Below are 19,054 nucleotides of genomic sequence, written 5' to 3'. Positions count from 1 at the left end.
TGGAGGTGTGTCTTTGAGGCAAAACATGAAAGCTTGGGTATTTCTCTGAAACTGGTATCTGGAGTTATTCCAATGTTCTCTGAAGGTGTTGGAAATTTCATCCTTCATTTTCATCCTTCAACCTTGTTTCTCACATCAGGTCTCTCCATAGCCTGGAATACGATTCAGTTGATTTGAGCCTAAGACTTATCCTTGAGGTCAGTGTGCAAGGATTATCTTGCTCTAGATAATCATCCATAACTCAGAATAATCTCTTACCATCCATAACTTAGAATCAATAAAATAAGAGTAGATATCTTCATGAGCTCTGATGATCGAAGTCTATCTCTGAACATTACAGATACAAACACTGAAGTTTAAGGCCGCGGTTTTCCTGACTGCTATTTTCAGGTTGTTTCCTCTGTGTTGTGTTCTCTGTTCTCAACCTGCCACTAGAATATGGGGGCTGTTCCGTGTTCATCCTTGTATCCTCAGGCCCTGTCACAGTGCCGGGCAGGTGAAGTGACACTAATTAGTCTTTTCCTTGTATGAAGTAAAAAACCACGAAGATCATATGTGATCTTGAAACTCCTGGATTTTCTTAAAGACTTTTATTGTGCCCCCATCTCTGTCCCCAGTAGAGCACAGCCTGTTTTTTTAACTTCTTATAGCTAGAAGCAAATAAGTTAAAAAAGAAGTAAAACGTTTGCAAGCCCAAGCTGACCTTTAAGGGCACTCCATTCTCTAAGCAGAAGCCATTCTGATGGGCTCCAATCGGCATTGTCAAAGTTGATGCTCCCCTTGAAGGCAGATTTTTGGTCTTCGGCATCAGAAACACAGACATAAGGATTGATGCTTTCTGGTGGGAGGTTTATGAGGAATAAACTTGAAACACGTTTTACACTCAACTGCAGTCTGTTGATTTTTCTTTAAGCTCTGTGAGATTAACCCCACCCTCGGTTAATCTGGTAAACTAGATGATATCCAAACTAGCTTCTCCAGTAGCAGCAACCTCTAATCTGCAGGTCTCTCTGCACAGCTTTCCCAGTGGGCGGCTGGTGCTGTGGCAGATGCAATGGATGCTTTTCCCTCTTTAGGATTTTGCTTTTACTAGGAACCCTGGGGGCCCTCAGAGGTTTGCAATACAATACAGACTTGAGCCCAAGCTTAGCTTCCCAGCTGGTAATTAATGTTTACACAAAATGACAAGCACAAAATGGAGTCTCTTTCAGCCCTGCCAAGCACCCACCATTTCCCTGATCGCCCACTCTGGCAGTGTTTGAAAATTAATTTGCCTTGAACAAACAGTGGGCTTGCCTCAATTTATTTGTACAGTTTCAGTGACCGAGAAGAAGAGTTCCAAGACTGAAGTCATCCTTCCATTCGTTCAAGTAATTGAATCTGCTAATGGAACAAACTGGTCTCTGTTTAATGATGTGAAGAAAAGAGGGAAAGGAGGAAAATAAAGAGAAGTGTTAGGGAAGGTGGCCCTTTTCTACAAAATACCAGGGGCACAGAGAGCTTAGGAGACAGAACCTAAAACTTGGGGAGAGTTGTCAACTTTTGTCAGTAGTGCAATTTTTAATACATGTCTACAAAATATGAAGCATTTGCTAAAAACGATAGTATTTTGAGGTAACAGAATAGACAAGGGAAAGTGTTTAAAGACTGGGTATTGCTAGCAGCTGGAAATAATGGCGTGTGATTCAGAAACATGCTTCTGTGTGTTTCTGGGCTTTTTATTGTTGAAAGTTTCAACATTTATTAATGTTCACCCTTTAATTGGAAGTCTTGAGTTCTTTTTCTTATTTGGCTGCAATCTTCATTCCTTCCATGTAGAGAGGTCTTTATAGCTCCATCACTTGGGCAAATATGTAGAGACGTTAACTAGAAGATAGACTAGCGTAACAATCGGACATGTCCATTTCTAGACAATGGGGATCAGACATTCAGAAAGATACAGATGGCTGGCTGGACATACTGCCTATGGCCAGTGCCCTACATGGTTTTTTTGATGTCTTTAAGGCTTGTTCGTATCTTCTGTGGTAATGACCTGTAGGGACTAAGTCCTATTAGGACTGCCTAATCAAATATAAAGATGTGTAAAGAGCAGAAGCACAGAAATGTACCCTGGGAGAGTTTTCCTGCTTTTCCTCCTCTTCCTTCTTCATCATCAATATTCACCATTTCCTTCCTGCCTAAATATACCCAGTTAGAACCAGTTAGAAACGTTAGGGTAGCTGGGAGGCTAACGCACACAAACTCTTACCATTTTTGAGAGACAAAAATTGATCTGTCCTCTGGGTGAAGAGCTTTTTGAAATAGTCCATCCAGTAGGTAAGGCAGTTTAGAAGGACTTGAACAATCACTTTTCTCAGTTGATGTCTTTTGATGGGGGAAGTATGTTTGTTATCCATGAAGGACTCATTTAAAAATGTCATACCCTTTTTTTTCTTTTATAGTAATTATTTTCACTATAGAAAATATGCAAATTTATGTTAACAAAAATTTCAAGTAAAAGTCAATGGTTATTTCTAGATAATGGGATTGGAATTAATATTCTGATACATATCTTTTTTCTGTGCATTCATATATACATTTACACAAATAATCTTGAGTATTGACTGTACTGGTGACAGAGTATTTTACTCATCAGCAATTTTGTCATGAAGTATTTTCCATGAAATTAAATATTTTCCTACAACAATTTTGGAAATGATCACTTATTTTGTGCTATATGTTGTGTAAAGCACTTAACATGACTTAATTTAATGTCCACAGCAACCCTATGAGGTAATTACTGTATTTTTGCAGTAACTTACTGGACTTCTAGACACACAGTAGTCCTCATAAGGACATAATGCATCAAATCTCAACCCTATCACACCCAATGCCCTCTTTGTGAAATATAAGGAATATTTTCTAACACACTCTTATTCTTTACTTTCTGAAACAAAATATATACTTCATATACCTATCTATACATGTAATTTAAAATTTATATAAAGCCTGAGTGAAATGCAAAGGAGAAACAAGTAGGAAGTAATTTGTAGTAACATAATATGTTTTAAGTTATATAAATGCTTATTTACATTAGAAGACACTGAAATGGTCAGATGCTTGAATCTCTGCATAGAATGGCATATAAATATGGCTGCTACCAGTGCAGATTCATGCAGGCATGTGAGTTGTGGTAACTCAAATACCAGGCTCAGCCTTACCGTCCATGTCCTGACTATCCCAAATGATAAACAAACAGCTCTTGGTTGTTCATAACAAGACATAACAATGTAACAGACATAACAGCGTACAATAATTACATTTCTGAAAAATCCCATGTGTATTAAAACCACACAAAAAAATATTTTGTGCTTACATTAAAAAATAATTTCTAGGTTTTTCTAAAGCTGCACAGAAGTCCTAGGGATTTCAGCAAGTGACCCAGGATTTGTGTGGGCCTATCCTTCCCATCGCAGTGCTTCTAATGTCCCTGAGAGCCCCAGGGCCATACAGGGCTTGTGACAGCCAAGACACACTCCCACAGATTTTGAAAACTCCCCCTACAGGTGGTATCCTCTGAGGAGAACCACCTATTAACATGGCTTTGACTTGTTTCCCTCTCTCTCTCTCTCTCTCTCTCTCTCTCTCTCTCTCTCTCTCTCATAAAACACCCTTGAACATTGTTCTCAAAGCATTTTGGGGAATACATTTCTGAAAGTTTATAGGCCTTGTAATTTTCCTGTTAGGTTCGTTCCCAACTATTATTACATGATTTTTGTTATTGTAAAGGAGGTCCTTTTTTTATTTTCTGTTTACTATTGCTGGTGTGTAGAAAAGCTACTGATATCTGTGGCGTTTCTTTATTTGGGTATCTTACGAGGTACTCTTATTCTAATATATTTCCAGCTGGGTGCTGTGTTAATCTACTTAGATAATTATACTTTAAGTAAATACTACTTTTGCCTCTTCCTTTTATTATGTTTGCAGTTGATTTTCGATTTAATTGGCAGGAATACTCGTTTCATACAGGTTTAGTCCTCAGTGTCTCTAACAATATATGCACTTGGTAACTTTTTTGGATTTTTTGGGTAGGGAGTAGATTATTGAGCAGATTTTCAGTTTACTTTCATGATCAGGTTTGTTTGTTTTTGAGTCTATCTTAGTAAGTTCTGTTTTTTCACAAAATCCATTTGTTTTCAAATTTATTACAAATTTGTGCATTATATTTTCTTATTTTATATAAAATACACTCTCCATGCCTGTAATCATGCCACTCTTCATATTCCCAGTTTTGTTTGCTTTTCTTTCTTTGCTTTAAATATAAGACCAGTTTTTCTTTTTAAAATTTTTATAGGTAACATGATCACCCGATTCCAAAATGTAAATATATCGGTGTGCAGACAGCACTATCTACCTCCTCCCGCATCCTGTCTAGTACTCACTCCTCCCCAAGCCCTCAAAAGGTGGCCACTGCTGCTGATTTCTTAGGTATTCTCCCAGCGCTCCTTTATACATGAAAATGAATATATATTATCTTCCATTTTTCACAAAAGTTAGCATATACTGTACATTGTACACACAGAGCTCCTCATTCATTTTTACAGCTGCAATATTTTCCATTGTAGGAATGTACCAAATTTATATATAACCATGATTACATTGTTGTTTGCAAACTTGCAATTTAAACCATTGTGTTATTGTGTCTATAGACCAAATCCTGACACAGTAGGTGGCGGGAACTCCCTTTTTTGGCTACATGTTGTTAAATTGCCTTCCATAGAGGTTGTAGGGTTTACCTTCTGCTAGTAAAGTGCAAAAGGGCCCATTTTTCCTAGGGAATTTTTGTCAAATTAGTATGAAAGTCAAACATATTTGTTCTCATCTACCCTTAAGTCTTTAAAAATTTATGGTGTTTGAGTCAAGTTTATTGAGGTATAATCTCCATGCAGTATATTCACCCTTTTTACTGTGTAGTATGCAGTGTAATTTTAATTTACATGTCTTTTATTATAAGCACAATGTGTTATTTTTATAATTATAAGGAGAGATTTTAAAACCCCAAAATATAATGAATGAAACTTCTAAATAACGGTCAGTTTGCACATTCTTCTTTCAACCTCAGCAAATTTTGTCCATTGGCAAGTTCAGGGCACACAGAGCAAGACAAAGTGGTTGTGCATAATGTGTTCTTGCCAACTTCGGAGCAGCACAGGAAGACAAATGGACTGTCAAGATGGAAAAGCTTAACTGGGAAGATACATTTATTGACTAATTGAAGGAAAAGGAAATGCATTACTGATCAGCCACAAACAAGTATGACGCCTAATCTGCTCCTCAAGGGACTCCTGTGAATGGGGAGCCCCAAAGTTCCTACCAGACTTCAAACCTGCCAGTTGCCTTGCTTCCAGGCTGCAGCACCAGGGCAGTGATGGATGGATGATAGCCTTCAGGTTCAGTGAGCCCTTCCAGCAACTCTTTGTAGCTTTCCTGACGTTTTGCACTGTTTATATACACTTAAATATTTCATCTGGATCCTGGATTTGCCATTACCTGCTTTGCTTTAGGACTTTTGCATCTTAGGGGACAGCACAGTGTAAATTAGAGAAAAAGCACTTAGTGGTGGCAGAGTTAGGACTACAACTCAAGTCATCAGATTTACTTAGCAGCCAAATGACCTCCAGCAAGTAAGTACCCTGCCTTCTGTGTACTGACTCCTGAACTGTCCAAGCAGTGGATGAGATCCTTGCTCCTAATAGGTGGTCCAAGCATCAGCATTCAGAGAAAGTCAGACTCTGGAGCCCCACCCCAGGCGTGCTGAACTAAAAATCTGCCTTTTAATCAGATCGGCAGTGACTTGTAGGCTCAGGAGAGTTTGAGGAGTGCTAGGATGGTTTTCCAGCCTCTGGTCTTGTTCCAGAATTCTACCCTTCTAGGTTCCTAGTCCTTCATCACAGACTGGTCCATAAAAATATGCAGGGTTTACCGGAGAGGTTCTGGCCTGCCTGTACCTCACCAATCGTCACTGATGGCCATGCCTCCCAAGTCTCTAGCTGTGTTTTGCTTGGTTCTGAGACAGTGGGCAGTAGAAAAGGCATGAAAGCCAAGTCCATTTGCTTGTACAGAGTCTTGGGAAACTAGTCCAACACTACATAATGCCTCCTGCAAACTGGGCTGTTCATCCAAATTCTAGAGGCTCATTAAAGAACAAGAAGATAAATATAGTCAAGCTAGATATATGAAGCACTTACCTATGTATCTCTAATGTGCTTCCTTATCAGCATAAGTAAATATAAATGATATCCTTGGGTGATATCTCTTGGGAGAGGAAACATTCTCTTTATGTCAGAGAGAAACTTTGTCTAGATATTGATTTCTGCAGGGCAATCATGAATTTGAATTTAAGCTTTAACAAGATAGAAAATGTTTATGTAGTTATTTTTCACCATCTCATTAAGGAGAGAACTAAGCCATACAAAAGGAGAGAAGTGTGTTCCTGCCATGTAGGAAGCCTGATATAATAATCCCAAATTAGACGTCAGAGTGAGAGGAGTCCCTGCATATGCACACAGAACCTTCCATCGAGGAAGTCTCTCTTACTTTGTGCTGTTAGAGCATTTCTGGGGTGTCAGTGCTTTCTGCCCCAGACCTAGCTAACCAGCCTGCCTTGTGGGAAGCCTGAATTTTGCAACGAGGTCAGGTCATGTAATTAACTTGCTGTGGAAAATCTCGTGAAAATGGGGGATGAAGCATTGAAAGAGAAGCAGAGCCAGAACCCCTAGATGCGGATGTCTGCAGATAGTTTTCCCTCTTGAGTTAGGCACTTTTCTGGCAGAATGGGGCCTGTCCACAGCAAACATCGTGTTCTCTCTCAACCCTCAAGTTAGAAACTAAGGCTTTGGGGATTCATAACATTTCAGCTTATCATAAGCAAATCTCTTCCTAAAAAGGTTTTGAAGAGAGCACAGGATAGAAATATTTGTGAGTGAGATGTCGGAAACCTAGAATCAGCCTCACTGGTGCCTGATTGGATGTTTTATCCTTTCACACCTGAAACATGTGAAAAGGGGCCTCTCCTTGCAGCATGTTCATGTACTTGTTGAGGATGGCCTGTGGGACTGAAGATAGCCATGGCAGTATTAGCCAAAAATGGGCTTTGTTGATAAACCAGCTTGTTGTTGCTTTTGTGCATCTTACACACTTGGTGTGTTAAACCAAAAGAACATTGAAAATAATGAGCTGCTTTGATGCAAAATCCAAGGAAGAAAAATGACAAGGGTGCATATCCAGGAGTACATCCACAGAAATAAGTAGGACCAGTGAGAATATCACATACTTTTCACACTTGATCCGGTGAGATTGTCAAGTTCATGCCCAATGTAGCTCATTTAGGAAACGCCTAGAAACACACCCCTTTTTCAGAGAACAGTGTCATCAGCTCTCTTCCTATCACTAAACTGTGTGATGATAAAAGAATGGGTTTTTTAGCACAGAAATGGGGGAAAGGTAGTTTTCCCCAAGACATACACAAAAGGACTTACTCGTAAATTGGGCCATTTCCTTATACTTAGTGCCATATTTGTCTTTCATCCTTCTGTTAGAGGACTTTATGGAATTTGATTTGTACCGGAAAACCACTCTAAAAGATGTCATAGAAATGGTCTGACCTTTGCAGGGAAACATATCTTTTAAGTTCATACCAGGATCATGTATTTTCTATATTTCTTACATGATTGTAGAATTCTACTTAAATTTTACATACAGTCTTTGTCTCTACAACCAGCATCTCACCCCTGTCCTCAGTTGGGTGTGGGCCCTTCCCTCTAGTGGTCCAGGAGGCATCCTTTGAAAGCTGTAGCATGTGTGGTTGACAGTAAATTTGATTGACATTCCTGTTTGTACCTTCAGTGTCAGATGTAGCTAGAGTCATTCTTGAGCATCAGGGTGCCCAGGGTGCCCAGTTTAGCATTTGCTAAACAAAGAATTTTTCTCTAAATGTCCAGTGCACCTCATCAGTCAGAAGGGAAAGGCGGGATAAGGCAAGGCCAAGAAGAAACCTCTGAGTGTGGTTAAATCATGCTTGCTTCACTTGCTATTGAAAATACTTCTCTTTTGTTATTCAAGAACTGTATTTGTTTTAAAAGAGAAAAATCAACTTTCGGCTATTGTTTCTTAATTATGCTCCATGAAAGGCTTGGTCAAGATTAAGGAAAACATTCATTTTCAGATTCTGGCAGCCTAGGCTGCTTTCTGGAATGGAGCCTGCTTTGGCTGCATCACCTTCCTTTGCACCCCACATTGCCTAGGGGGCAAAGGCTACTCCCCCATTTCTCCCCATAGCCCACTGGCTGGTTCACAGTGTGCTCATGCCCCAAACGTGGAAAGTCAGGATATGGTGATGTCCTTGGGACTGCGTGGCCTGGCGTGGCAGGTGGCTTTGGGCTCTGTATGTCACACTCACGTGTTACCACCTGTGGTTTTGTCTTTGCTCTCCCCCATGCAGATCCGGAGTTAGGTGTTGGCACGCTACCCGAACATGACAGCCAGGATGCGGGGCCGATTGTCCCCAAGATATCGGGTCTAGAGAGAAGCCAGGAGAAGAGCCAGGACTGTTGCAAAGAGCCGATCTTTGAGTCCGTGGTGCTTAAAGACCCCTGCCCTCAGGCCCCACAGCTGCTGCCCCAGCCCCAGGTGGAGCCCCAGCCCCGAGCTCCTTCTCCAGGCCCTGACTTGGTGCCACGCACGGAGGCCCCACCTCAGCCCCCAAGGCCAAGCACACAGCCGCCCCAGGCACCCCCAGAGGCCCAGCTGCCACCCCCGCCCCCGGCGCAGAGGCCACCCCGGCCGCAGTCGCCCAGCCAGCTGCTCCACCAGAGCCTGCCTCCCGCGCAGGCCCACCCCTCGTCCCAGAGCCTCCCCCAGCCTTTGTCAGCCTACAACAGCAGTAGCTTAAGCCTCAACAGTTTAAGGTGAGCCAACCTGCCCTTTTTGCCTGACTTTGGTTGTCATCTTCGGGATAGGCAGGTATTAGGGTAACAGCAAGGAGACTGGAGTTTCCCTGGTGGCAGAGCCTGGAAGGCAGGGCAAGGGCCCTTTGTGAGGCTCGGGTTTCAGGGAGAGGATGGGTGGGTTGGGCCTGGGTAGTGAGGACATTGTGCTGAACTGGAATATGAGAGACTCCTGCATGAGCCAAGGCAGGCGGGGATGTGCTTCAGAAACAGCATGGAGGGTGCTGTGCCTGGGAGTGCCGCCGTTCCCTGGGGTCAGGCAGGGAGTGGAGACCAAGGCTCATCAGAGATCATCATGTTAAGATTCTTAGAAGAGAGGCCACTGGCCTCTGAGGACAGCTCCCTGCAGATGCAAAGGCAGGAAGATTGGGAGCAGTTGTGTTCTGGTTTGAGGTGGTTTTCCTTGTAATTTACTACAAGTAGAAACGAAACAAGCTGGGTTTAGAGAGAAGCTCCTGCATGGAGACCTAGGCTCTGGCCTGTCTTATCTTTGCCAAATGACTAAGGAAAGTTTAAGAAATAGCATGAAGGAGAAATGCCGAGATTAGGGAGACAGACCTGGGGCACATGGCCAGTGCCCCCCTGCTTGTCCCGGGATGGGAATCCCACCCCCTCACAGCTCTGTGTCTCTAGTGTTGTTTTTCCTAGTGACAGTCTGGTAACTGGTGGTTCTGGGCTAGCTTTTTCCTGTCTTTGACAGGGCAAGGAACCTGCCTTATTGGGAGCCAATGTCCTGCCCCCTAGGCCTTCTCTGTCGCCTCCAGACATAGAGGTCTGGGGCACTGAGCTCCCTGGTTCCCCTCGTATCTGGGATTCTTCACAGAATAGTAGTAGACAAATGGGACTAGTCAGGCCATTGTTCTTACTCCTTTTTGTTCATCTCATTGCTTCATAGTATGTGGCTAGTAGAGGGTGGGAAGGCAGGGGGCCTTCTCGGGGCCAGGATGAGGCTCTGGCCATAGAGGGGGAGCAGGCTTGAGTTTCCCACAGAATCAGCTCTCCGAGCCCCAAGATGCCAGTAGCTCCAGAGCAGCTGTTTCTGTTTGGCTGAGTCCATGGTAGTTAGAGGAGCTGTGATTCCAGCAGAGGCCTCTGGTGGGTGCAGGAGGGTCTGTGAAGAGAAGGGACGAGAGCAAGAGCGTGGAAAGGCTGGGCGGGGAGATGGGACTGTTTCGCAGAAACTAAGCCACTGACCTCTTCTCTCTTCCCTTTATTTCATCTGGTTGCCGCAGCAGAGGTAGCCCGCCCGCGAAGACTCAGCCGGCCGCTCCGCACGCCTCCCACCACCCCTCGGCCTCCCCATTCGCCCTCTCGCTGCCCAGCCACAGCCCCCTGCACAGCTTCACTCCCACCCTCCAACCCCCCGCACACCCCCACCACCCCAATATGTTTGCCCCTCCCACTGCCCTGCCTCCTCCACCGCCTCTGACATCAGGGAGCCTGCAGGTGCCCGGACACCCAGCCGGGAGCACTTACTCAGGTAGGACGGAGGGGCTGGCCCACCTGGCTGCCCGCTCACTCCCGCCCCTGCTGGCTGTGCGGGCCCTGAACCGCAGCCTGCGGTGCGCGTCCTCGTGCTCTCCCTCCAATCCCTTGTGGGCCGAGGTGCAGCAAAAATTGTACCCGTACCCATACAACCTGGCTGACTCAGACACGCGCAAGAGTTCCATGTGCTTGAAGTCCTGAGGCTTGTCAAGCCGAGGTCACCCACTGAGCAGGAAAGCGCGACCTTCGTTTGGGCTCCTCATAGTAATGGAAGCTCTCCCAGGCCCGGGTCTGTTTCATTACGTATTTTCAGTTGCATCCTGTTTTAAGGGTTCTGTTTTGGTTGAATAGGGCCTTTTACCTTCTTGGAAAGGGAAGGGGAACTTTTTGTGACAAGGCATCCCAGAATTTTAAGGACAGACCTAGCGTTAGGTATTGGGTCCTTTCCTCCACACCTGTATTGATCGTGCCAAGTGTCCCACTTTGGGGTCCACTGTAGCCATACTGTGTTTAAACCACTGAAATAGCTGTAAAACAGTGATTTACCCTTGATAGGGCGTGAATGCCATGTGAACAGCAGCGTCTATCCAGTGTGCCATCAGTCCTCCTAAGTTCTGAAATATGTTAATTATTTTAACCCACAAAACAAACCCATAGCATGGGCCGTATTACCATCCCCATGTGATAAATGAGGAAACTGAGGCACGGGCGGGCCATGTGCCAAGGACAGGCTTGCTCTGCAGGCAGGAACGGCTGCACCGACTCCGGCTATTTGGGCTGGAGCCTGTCAGCAGCGCACTGACATCGCCCCAGGCAGACAGAACAGTGGCGGCGGGCCTTGGTGTCCGCTGTGTGTGGCCCCTCTGCCTGCGCCTGCTACCCAAGAGCCATGTGCTCTTGGCTGGCGCCCCTCTGCCGCCGGGCCCTGCTGTGCTGAGGACATCGCTGGTGCGGGAGGATGTCATCCTCTCCCTCCTTTCTTGCAGAGCAAGACATCTTGCGGCAGGAACTGAACACGCGCTTCCTGGCATCGCAGAGCGCAGACCGCGGGGCGTCCCTGGGGCCCCCGCCCTACCTGCGCACCGAGTTCCACCAGCACCAGCATCAGCACCAGCACACGCACCAGCACACGCACCAGCACACCTTCACGCCATTCCCACACGCGCTCCCGCCCGCCGCCATCATGCCCACGCCGGCACCGCCCATGGTGCGTACCGCGGGCAGAAACGTGAGGATGAGCGCGTCGCGGGCAGGGCATGGGGTGGACGGGGCTCCGGGGGCTGGGCGGGGCCCCCGGGTGACAGGACAGGGCTCCTGGGGCGCAGCAGCTGGTCAGGGGCCCCTGGGGCTCTGTGTGCCCTGGAGGGAAGGGCATGTGCCCGAAGAAGGCCCCTTCCCAGGACAGTCATCTCCAGCACTGTGGGTGGGTTTTATTCAAGATGCCCTCAAACGGTCACATCCAGTGTGGGTAGTTAACATCCTAAAGGGTAATTTTCTTCTCTTGAGCATCTTGGGGAGTTGCCACCAAATATAAAAATGTATCCGTCAGTGCCTTGCACCAAGTATGAGCCAACAAATGCTCATCAGTCCTGGGAGCCAGGGGGAGGGCTGAGTGTTGGAGTACAGACTACAGTGCCACCCCCGCCCCCCACCCAGCCACCCTTTCAGATGGCGTTTCTCGTATGTCATCAGACAGCGCCCCAGTCTGGCATTGTGCTCTGTCCCCAGGTGGTCAGAGGGGGCCGCGCTGTGCAGGGTCACAGCCCGCCTGGCGGTACAGGCTCCCCTGGCAGTGAAATGGTCTTGCTTGGGACATAGCCCATGCCTGGCGAACCAGTTGGGATTTTCTTTTTAACTTAACTGTGAGGAATAGTGGCATATTAGGGTACTAAATATTCCGAGGTAAAGCCCTGTCTGAAACAGTATTAGAGGGTTTTACTCATTTAATTTTTGATGCCTCATTAAGAAGGCAGCTAATCTGGGCATTGTGAGAATAGATTTGAATCCCATGGTTTTAGGAGGTTATTCCCTTCAAACTTTGCATCCTCTCCCCCCTCACACTTCCCCATTTTGTTCAACTTAATTTTTTAAAGTAAATATATTTTAAGGTTTACTTTATACATTTGATTTAGAAGAATATTCAAGATGAGGTCTTGGGACCAAAAACAATTTTGACTAAATCTTGTATCTTTTTTCTCTGATCTACATATACTTCTCCATAGTTATATTTTTAAGGGCGTATTGTTTTGGGAGAGTTTGTGCTAGCCTGAGTGAACTATTGCACAAGTAAATTAAATCTAAGGGAGTGGAGTCACAGCACCAGGGTGGTGATGTTAATTAGGGGAAACAATGGTGTGCTCCTTTCTGCTCAAGAGAAAGGTACTAAGACTTAGCCCCGATTGCCTTGTATTAGGGGTGTGAGTCATGTCAGTAAATAACTGAACATCCAGTTCTTCTGCCAGAGTGAAGATGAAAAAGGAGGGAATTTTCTGGATATATCAGACCAGAGATTCACTTCTCTCTTATTTATTTGAATAATTGCCTATTTTCTCTATTAGGTATTTTGTGCCTATCCCTAGATATAGACTAGAAAGAAAGACACTACAGTGTGGCCAGGCCGTAAATGCACCATATGGGTTTTCACCTTGTTTCTCCATTTCTTGTCCGAGTGACTCAGGAGTATCAGAATGGTTTCATATCCAATGAGGTCATGGAGTCTGATGACAGAGACACTTACTTAGGGCTACTACGTCAGTTGATGCAGCAAACAGAAATGTAGATTCTTTAAGTAACTAGCTTTTGCTTTGATCCCTTTACAGTTTGACAAATACCCTACAAAAGTTGACCCATTCTACCGGCACAGTGTGAGTCTTATACTGCCATGCTACATATTGAATGTAACTGCTTTCCTTAATCATCCTCGCCAGAATTCCCATTGCTCCTCGTCACTTGGGTTGCTTGCTTTCGTGACGTTTGCTTTTGGTAAAGATGCAGTATCAGCTTCTGAATCAAAAGATCATAAACACACCTGAGACTTTAAAGCAAAGGTCAGCTTCACTGGAAGCCAGGCATCTGTCCTGCAAAGTGGGATGTCTGCAGTTGAGTCATTATAGTCTCAGGAGACTCTGAAATCACAGGATTTCAGGAATCTGTTGAAATGTCATTAATGCAGAATTCTTGGACTTCAATTTGAATTATTTCCTCCCTATAGAAAGTTCCTCATGTTTTTGACTCATAACTCTTCAAAAAGCCGATTTTCACTTCCTCTAGACTGAATGTAGAACTCTCTTCCACATGGCTGGTATGTTCTCCTGAGCTTCTTGTAACTGAAAATAAAAGTATCATTTAAATAAAAGGTCTTAAAATTGAAATGTATGAATTTTTTCCCTTTAAACTCCTTCTTTATTTAAAGAAAGATTACATTTTGCTTGTAATTCAAAGGCTACTTTCTGGAGCTTAAATTGGTACCAACCTAAGTTATATGTTCAGTTACTTATAAGACAAGGGCTTCTTTTTATCCAAAGACCTTGAACATCTTAGCATGATATTTTGATTATGGAGTGAATACTGCATCATTTTTACCTGAAATTTTGCAAGTTTCTTTGCTCAGTGATTTGTTTATATTTTTTAAATGAAACCAAAAAGAAGAAAAATTAATAATTGCTTGTAGCCATGTTGATTCACTATATTCAACTATTCTTGTTTTGATTTTCAGATAGTGTTAACTTACCATTGGAACAGAAGTGCCACTTAATAGATCAGCAAAGCCTGTGATTACATTCATACTTTGAACCAGATAATTAGACATTGTATTAGTCCTGTGTGTAGCTGAGAATTCAAGACTAGAAAATTTCAGAAATCAATTAAGAATTACTTCCTCTGGAGATGTTAAGAAATAACATGAGGGAGCCTCTTTAGAGAAGAATGAGGAAAGTGCGTTTGAGTGCCCTGGGCCCCACATCTTTCCATACTGCTCTGCTCAGTGCTGTGATGAAATGCATTTTTCATCTGGACACACAAAATACAGTAGACCCTTGAGTTTCCTCTTTTGATCCATCCCATGAGTGGTGCCATCCTTAATAACCAACAGATTTCTGCTCTTTGTTTATGTTGGCTGATTTAAATTAAGGACCAGCTAACAAAATCATTCTTAGAGGAAGTTCACCATGCTCAACATCACTCAGATTTACTTCCTAGGACCAAAAGCAGCACCTTTTATATGCATATCCTACAGACAGTCTGAGGTTTAAGATGGAGCATAAAGCCTGGAGGCCTGAATTTCTGGAAAGTTAATGTTTTATTACTTAGGTACTGCAGAGTTTTAGTCGAGAAGGGAATAGTCTGCTATATTCCAAGGGGGTCGGTAATGGGCTAAAGCAAAAGGAAAATGGTGAGAAACTCCAATTTTTTATTAAAAATATTAAAGGAAAAAAACCCATCTGGAGTCAGTAATAGAAATTTGAGTGTGTTTTAGTGTGGCATGTATTTAATTACTTTGCTTCAAACAGTGTACTGTGGGAGAGTTATTTTGTATTAATATATGAAATACTTAGTTTCCCCTGCTTTGGGGATTAGGATGTTACAAGGGGAATTAAGATGCAATGCACTCAAGTATCTAAAACACAATTTTAGACTTAAAAGTAGTTTTAAATGAGGGTACTTGGCCTGCAATCACTATTTAAGTGGATTTAGTTCAATATCAATTAGTCTGAAAAACTTTGCTGCATCATTGAAGGGAGCAAAATGAAATAAAGACCAGCAGAAAAAAATATGTGCTCTGAAAACAGGATTGTGAACTATGGATTTGAGTCATACATAGAAGTAGCTAACATAAATGCATTTTTAGGAAAATGTTGAATTACTTAGCATATGCAACCATAAGGGTGCAACGGTACTTCAATTCTGTGTGGTGGTTGAATTCCAGGTAAATGGAGCCAGAGCAAAAGGATCTCAGAAATTTTTAGAAGGCGGAAAAGATGTATTTGCAATGTTCTTAGTATTAATATTCTGTGTATTTCTTTCCCCCATTATGTCCTTTATAAACTATTAATTCAAGAAAATTCACATTCTTAATTCAGAATCACTCTTCTCCCCTCCTTGAGTGGTCAGACTGGTGCATTAAGGGATGGGCTTGAATTGCCTCCAATGAGTTTGTCCATCTTAATAGAAAAGTGGGTAGGTAGCTCCATCGAAAGTATATACTGCGGCACTTTATTTTATCCTTCCACAAATATTTGTCCTCATTTTAGATGAGACAGTTAAATTGTCCTCTGAAACTGCCACTTCTAGAACCACCTAATGAAGCAAGGAGTGTGAATATTTTCTCATTTTCTCAAACTATTAAAAATCTAAAAGTACTAATTGAGTTTTAATGGTATAAAATCCTGGAACTCATAAAGACTTGCTTCTTTTTCTTCCCCTTTTTTCCCCCCTTTTTCTTTTTTCCTTTTTCTAATTAACTTGTAATTTTCTGGGCATCTTATTTGGCTCAGCATCCCTCCTATTTTTGATATGCATTAAAATCTCCAGCCATTTAGGACTTATATCCAATTTCACAATTAATAATTAGCAAAGCTCCCTTTCTAATGATGCCCTCATCTGGGACATCATTTGTTGGCTGATTGATTCTGAACTACTTTTAACTTTTTAAGTTAAGCATTCGTGGCACATCTGTGTGATCATTTCATCATGGCCTCTTGACTAATAGCATCAAACTGAGATTACTTGGCTTGCTAATGATGTCTTTCTATGGGAAGGGAATTTGAATATATCACTTGCCTCCTGCTAAAATCGTGTTTTCCCTCTCCATCTTTGGCCACAGCTCTTCCATTCCTACCCTCCTGCGGTATCGGGCATTCCCCCTATGATTCCGCCCACTGGTCCTTTCGGTTCACTACAAGGAGCATTTCAGCCCAAGGTAAGAAAACAGGCATATCTGTCAGGCTAGTGGTAAGGATGGGTTGGCATTGCAAACAGAGGTGTATCTGTCAGGCTAGTGGTGAGGATGGGTTGGCATCCTTTCTCCTGCCAGTGACTTAATTTTTCCAATCCAGGTGACCATTGGGACTAGTGAGATTATTTTGTCTAGTCCATCGAGTTTTAAGCCTCACCCAAAATTTAATTTTCAGTATGTACTACCTATGTAATCTCAGTTGCACTAGGATTTTCTGTGCTCTTTAAAATATGCAGAATATGTAGGGGTATTTTTTTCCACCAGTATTGTAGACATAAGCTTCCAGCCAGGAATTCTGTAAAATGTCAGATACATGTGCACCAAGATGTTCTTGAAGTATGGTATTAGCAAAGTTGCAAAGCTGAGCCATTAGTGGTTTTAATAGAAGGGAGGAAAAAGTTTCCAAACTAAACTTGTATCCTTTGAATTGTGTGAAGGGAAGATCCTCCTGCTCATTCTCCCCTGTTTGACTCCTCAGGCCTCTCAGTCACACACCTCAGCCATGGTCACACTGCCAGGGTCACAACTAATATCCTAGTGTGAAATTAACCTTTTTCCCTTTATAATAACTAAGTTCTTTTCTACTCACCTTGGGCAAGAGTTCTCTCTGAAGGTCAGTATTGAGGAGTAATTCTCAGTACACTACCTTTTTGTGACTATAAATTGACAGCCCCTCCTTTACTTTCATTCAAAAAAAAAGCAAAATGTACTTTTCATGTTAGTCACTATTCTCAGATTTTATACTAGGAAATGTTGTTGTGTGTGATTTTGGTCCTTTTTTCCCCCATCTTCTTATTCCTAAGGTAAAATGCCAGTTTTGGGCCAGAGTCTCCAGGTTGAGCACATACTACACTTCCAAAGGCCGTTGCCTTAAAACTTGGGATAGGAAAAGAAATTGAAAAGCACCAAAAGTGGGATTGAACACCCTAGACATCACGTTTACTCGCATGGATGCAGCTTGTGTGCTGGGTTGTATGTACATGGGGCTTTTGTGAGTCCGCGCTAGACACCTCCTGTCTTGGGGTAAATGATGGTGGTCTTTAAGCTCCCTCCCCCATCTGCTCTTCAGTACTCCCTCAGACCCTGGTCTGTCCCCTGTAGGTTTTAACAAATCTCCAGAGCATCCCCAAACAGACTGGTAGGTCATTTAATAAATTAGACTATTTCCCTTACTCACAATTATACAATCACACAGAAAACTACATCTGGGCAAGAAAGTGTCTCTCCTGGTGTTGAAATAGGCCTTTCCAGGCTATCTTACTGATTGAATATGTAGATTGCAGTTCATTAGTGGAGTTCTTCATATGTATGCAAATCAGGCTGTTAACAACTCCAGCTTAATTGTTAGCTGTACAGCCACTGATTGCTTTTCTTTCTTTCATTTTTTTCTTCTCCTCGTCAGCAAGCTTTGTGCCTAAACTTGAGCCCCTTTTCCACAGGAGTTAACTTCCTGACGTGAAGGGGTTGGGTCATAGAAGTTGTGGTATCTTAAATAAAGTACCTGGTAAAAATTTTTCTAAATCTTTTATCCACTAGAAGGTAGTGACTGCCTGTGCCTGAAGTAGGCCTTTTGTTATTAATTCAAAGGACAGAAGCCTATAGATAAGGTTATTATTAATGACATTTAAGAATGGTGGTAGGAATGGAAACAGCAGAATTACTTCAGATACCATTTAATAGTAGATCTGTGTGGTCCCTAAGTTAGCTTCTCTTGTCCCATTTCCACCACTGCTAATGAGTCATTACTAAATATAATTCCTTGTTATTGTCTGCCAGTTAAAATTTAGATTTTAATTATTTAAGGCTTAATACCTATAGAACACTTTCAGTTCTATGAGTAGCTCCTAATACAGCAAACTTAATGACATTCACGTAAGCATTTCTTGAAATGTTTAGTGATAAAGCAAAAAACACAATGACAGGGCTGTCAGTAACACAGAAGAAGATGGATTTAGGGGCCACACCTGCACAGGCGGCCTCTCATTTTGGTCCTGTACTTTCTATTGCAGTGAGATGGGGTGCGGCCTGCCCCTCTGCTTTTAGATGCTGCTGCTGGAGAGGGCCCTCTCTGGCGAGGGTCCCTTAAGGATATAGGGAGCAGGTCTTCATGAAGAACATGTGTGATCACTAAGAAAAAGGAATCCGTTAACTCTTGTATTCCATAATTTGGAATGAAAGAAAGATCTTGCTTTCATGTGCATGTTATATACCTCCTAAGCTGTGATCTGATTTCTTTGTAGACGTCCAATCCTATCGATGTGGCTGCTCGACCTGGGACAGTCCCACACACACTACTCCAGAAGGACCCAAGGGTGCGTACAAAGTCAGGCTCGGTCTCAGGTAACGCCAGAGGGTGCTTGTTTCTAGACCAGGGCTCACACCTTCCATAGCCTGTCTGAGCGAGCTGCTGCTCTGTAGCTGCTCTTCTAGTTTCTGGAAGAAAATGCTAGTTACTGCCGCAGCCCTAGAACCAGGGGAGTGACCTGCCGATGGGGAAAGAGGAGTGGCTTGTGGTCTAAACCCAGGAACTGGACACTATTACCTTGCATAGTTTCTGCTCCACCAATCTTGTCTGTCCTCATCATAAATCTCTCTCACACCAAAAAATGGGTTAAAAGGTTTTGAATGGAAA

The 19,054-nt window shown here is 43.2% G+C and overlaps 1 protein-coding gene across 4 annotated transcripts in view; it reads left to right on the top strand.

Moving 5' to 3' along the window:
* The window catches only part of AUTS2 (activator of transcription and developmental regulator AUTS2), a 1,225,237-nt gene that overhangs the window by 1,189,515 nt on the left and 16,668 nt on the right, over positions 1–19,054 (top strand). For 3 of the 4 annotated variants that reach the window (XM_057487216.1, XM_036907884.2, XM_057487217.1), the window contains 6 exons: positions 8,480–8,945; positions 10,217–10,464; positions 11,456–11,676; positions 13,289–13,333; positions 16,291–16,386; positions 18,663–18,734. In XM_057487216.1, coding sequence (XP_057343199.1) covers positions 8,480–8,945; positions 10,217–10,464; positions 11,456–11,676; positions 13,289–13,333; positions 16,291–16,386; positions 18,663–18,734 — 1,148 coding nt within the window. The remainder of the gene's footprint in view (positions 1–8,479; positions 8,946–10,216; positions 10,465–11,455; positions 11,677–13,288; positions 13,334–16,290; positions 16,387–18,662; positions 18,735–19,054) is intronic. The other variant, XM_057487218.1, reaches the window with a different exon arrangement.

The sequence above is a fragment of the Manis pentadactyla genome, chromosome 10, assembly GCF_030020395.1.
Source record: "Manis pentadactyla isolate mManPen7 chromosome 10, mManPen7.hap1, whole genome shotgun sequence".
In the NCBI taxonomy this organism is placed as follows: domain Eukaryota; kingdom Metazoa; phylum Chordata; class Mammalia; order Pholidota; family Manidae; genus Manis; species Manis pentadactyla.
The sequence above is the reverse complement of the archived record's forward strand: the minus strand, read 5'-3'. Positions and strand labels throughout refer to the sequence as shown.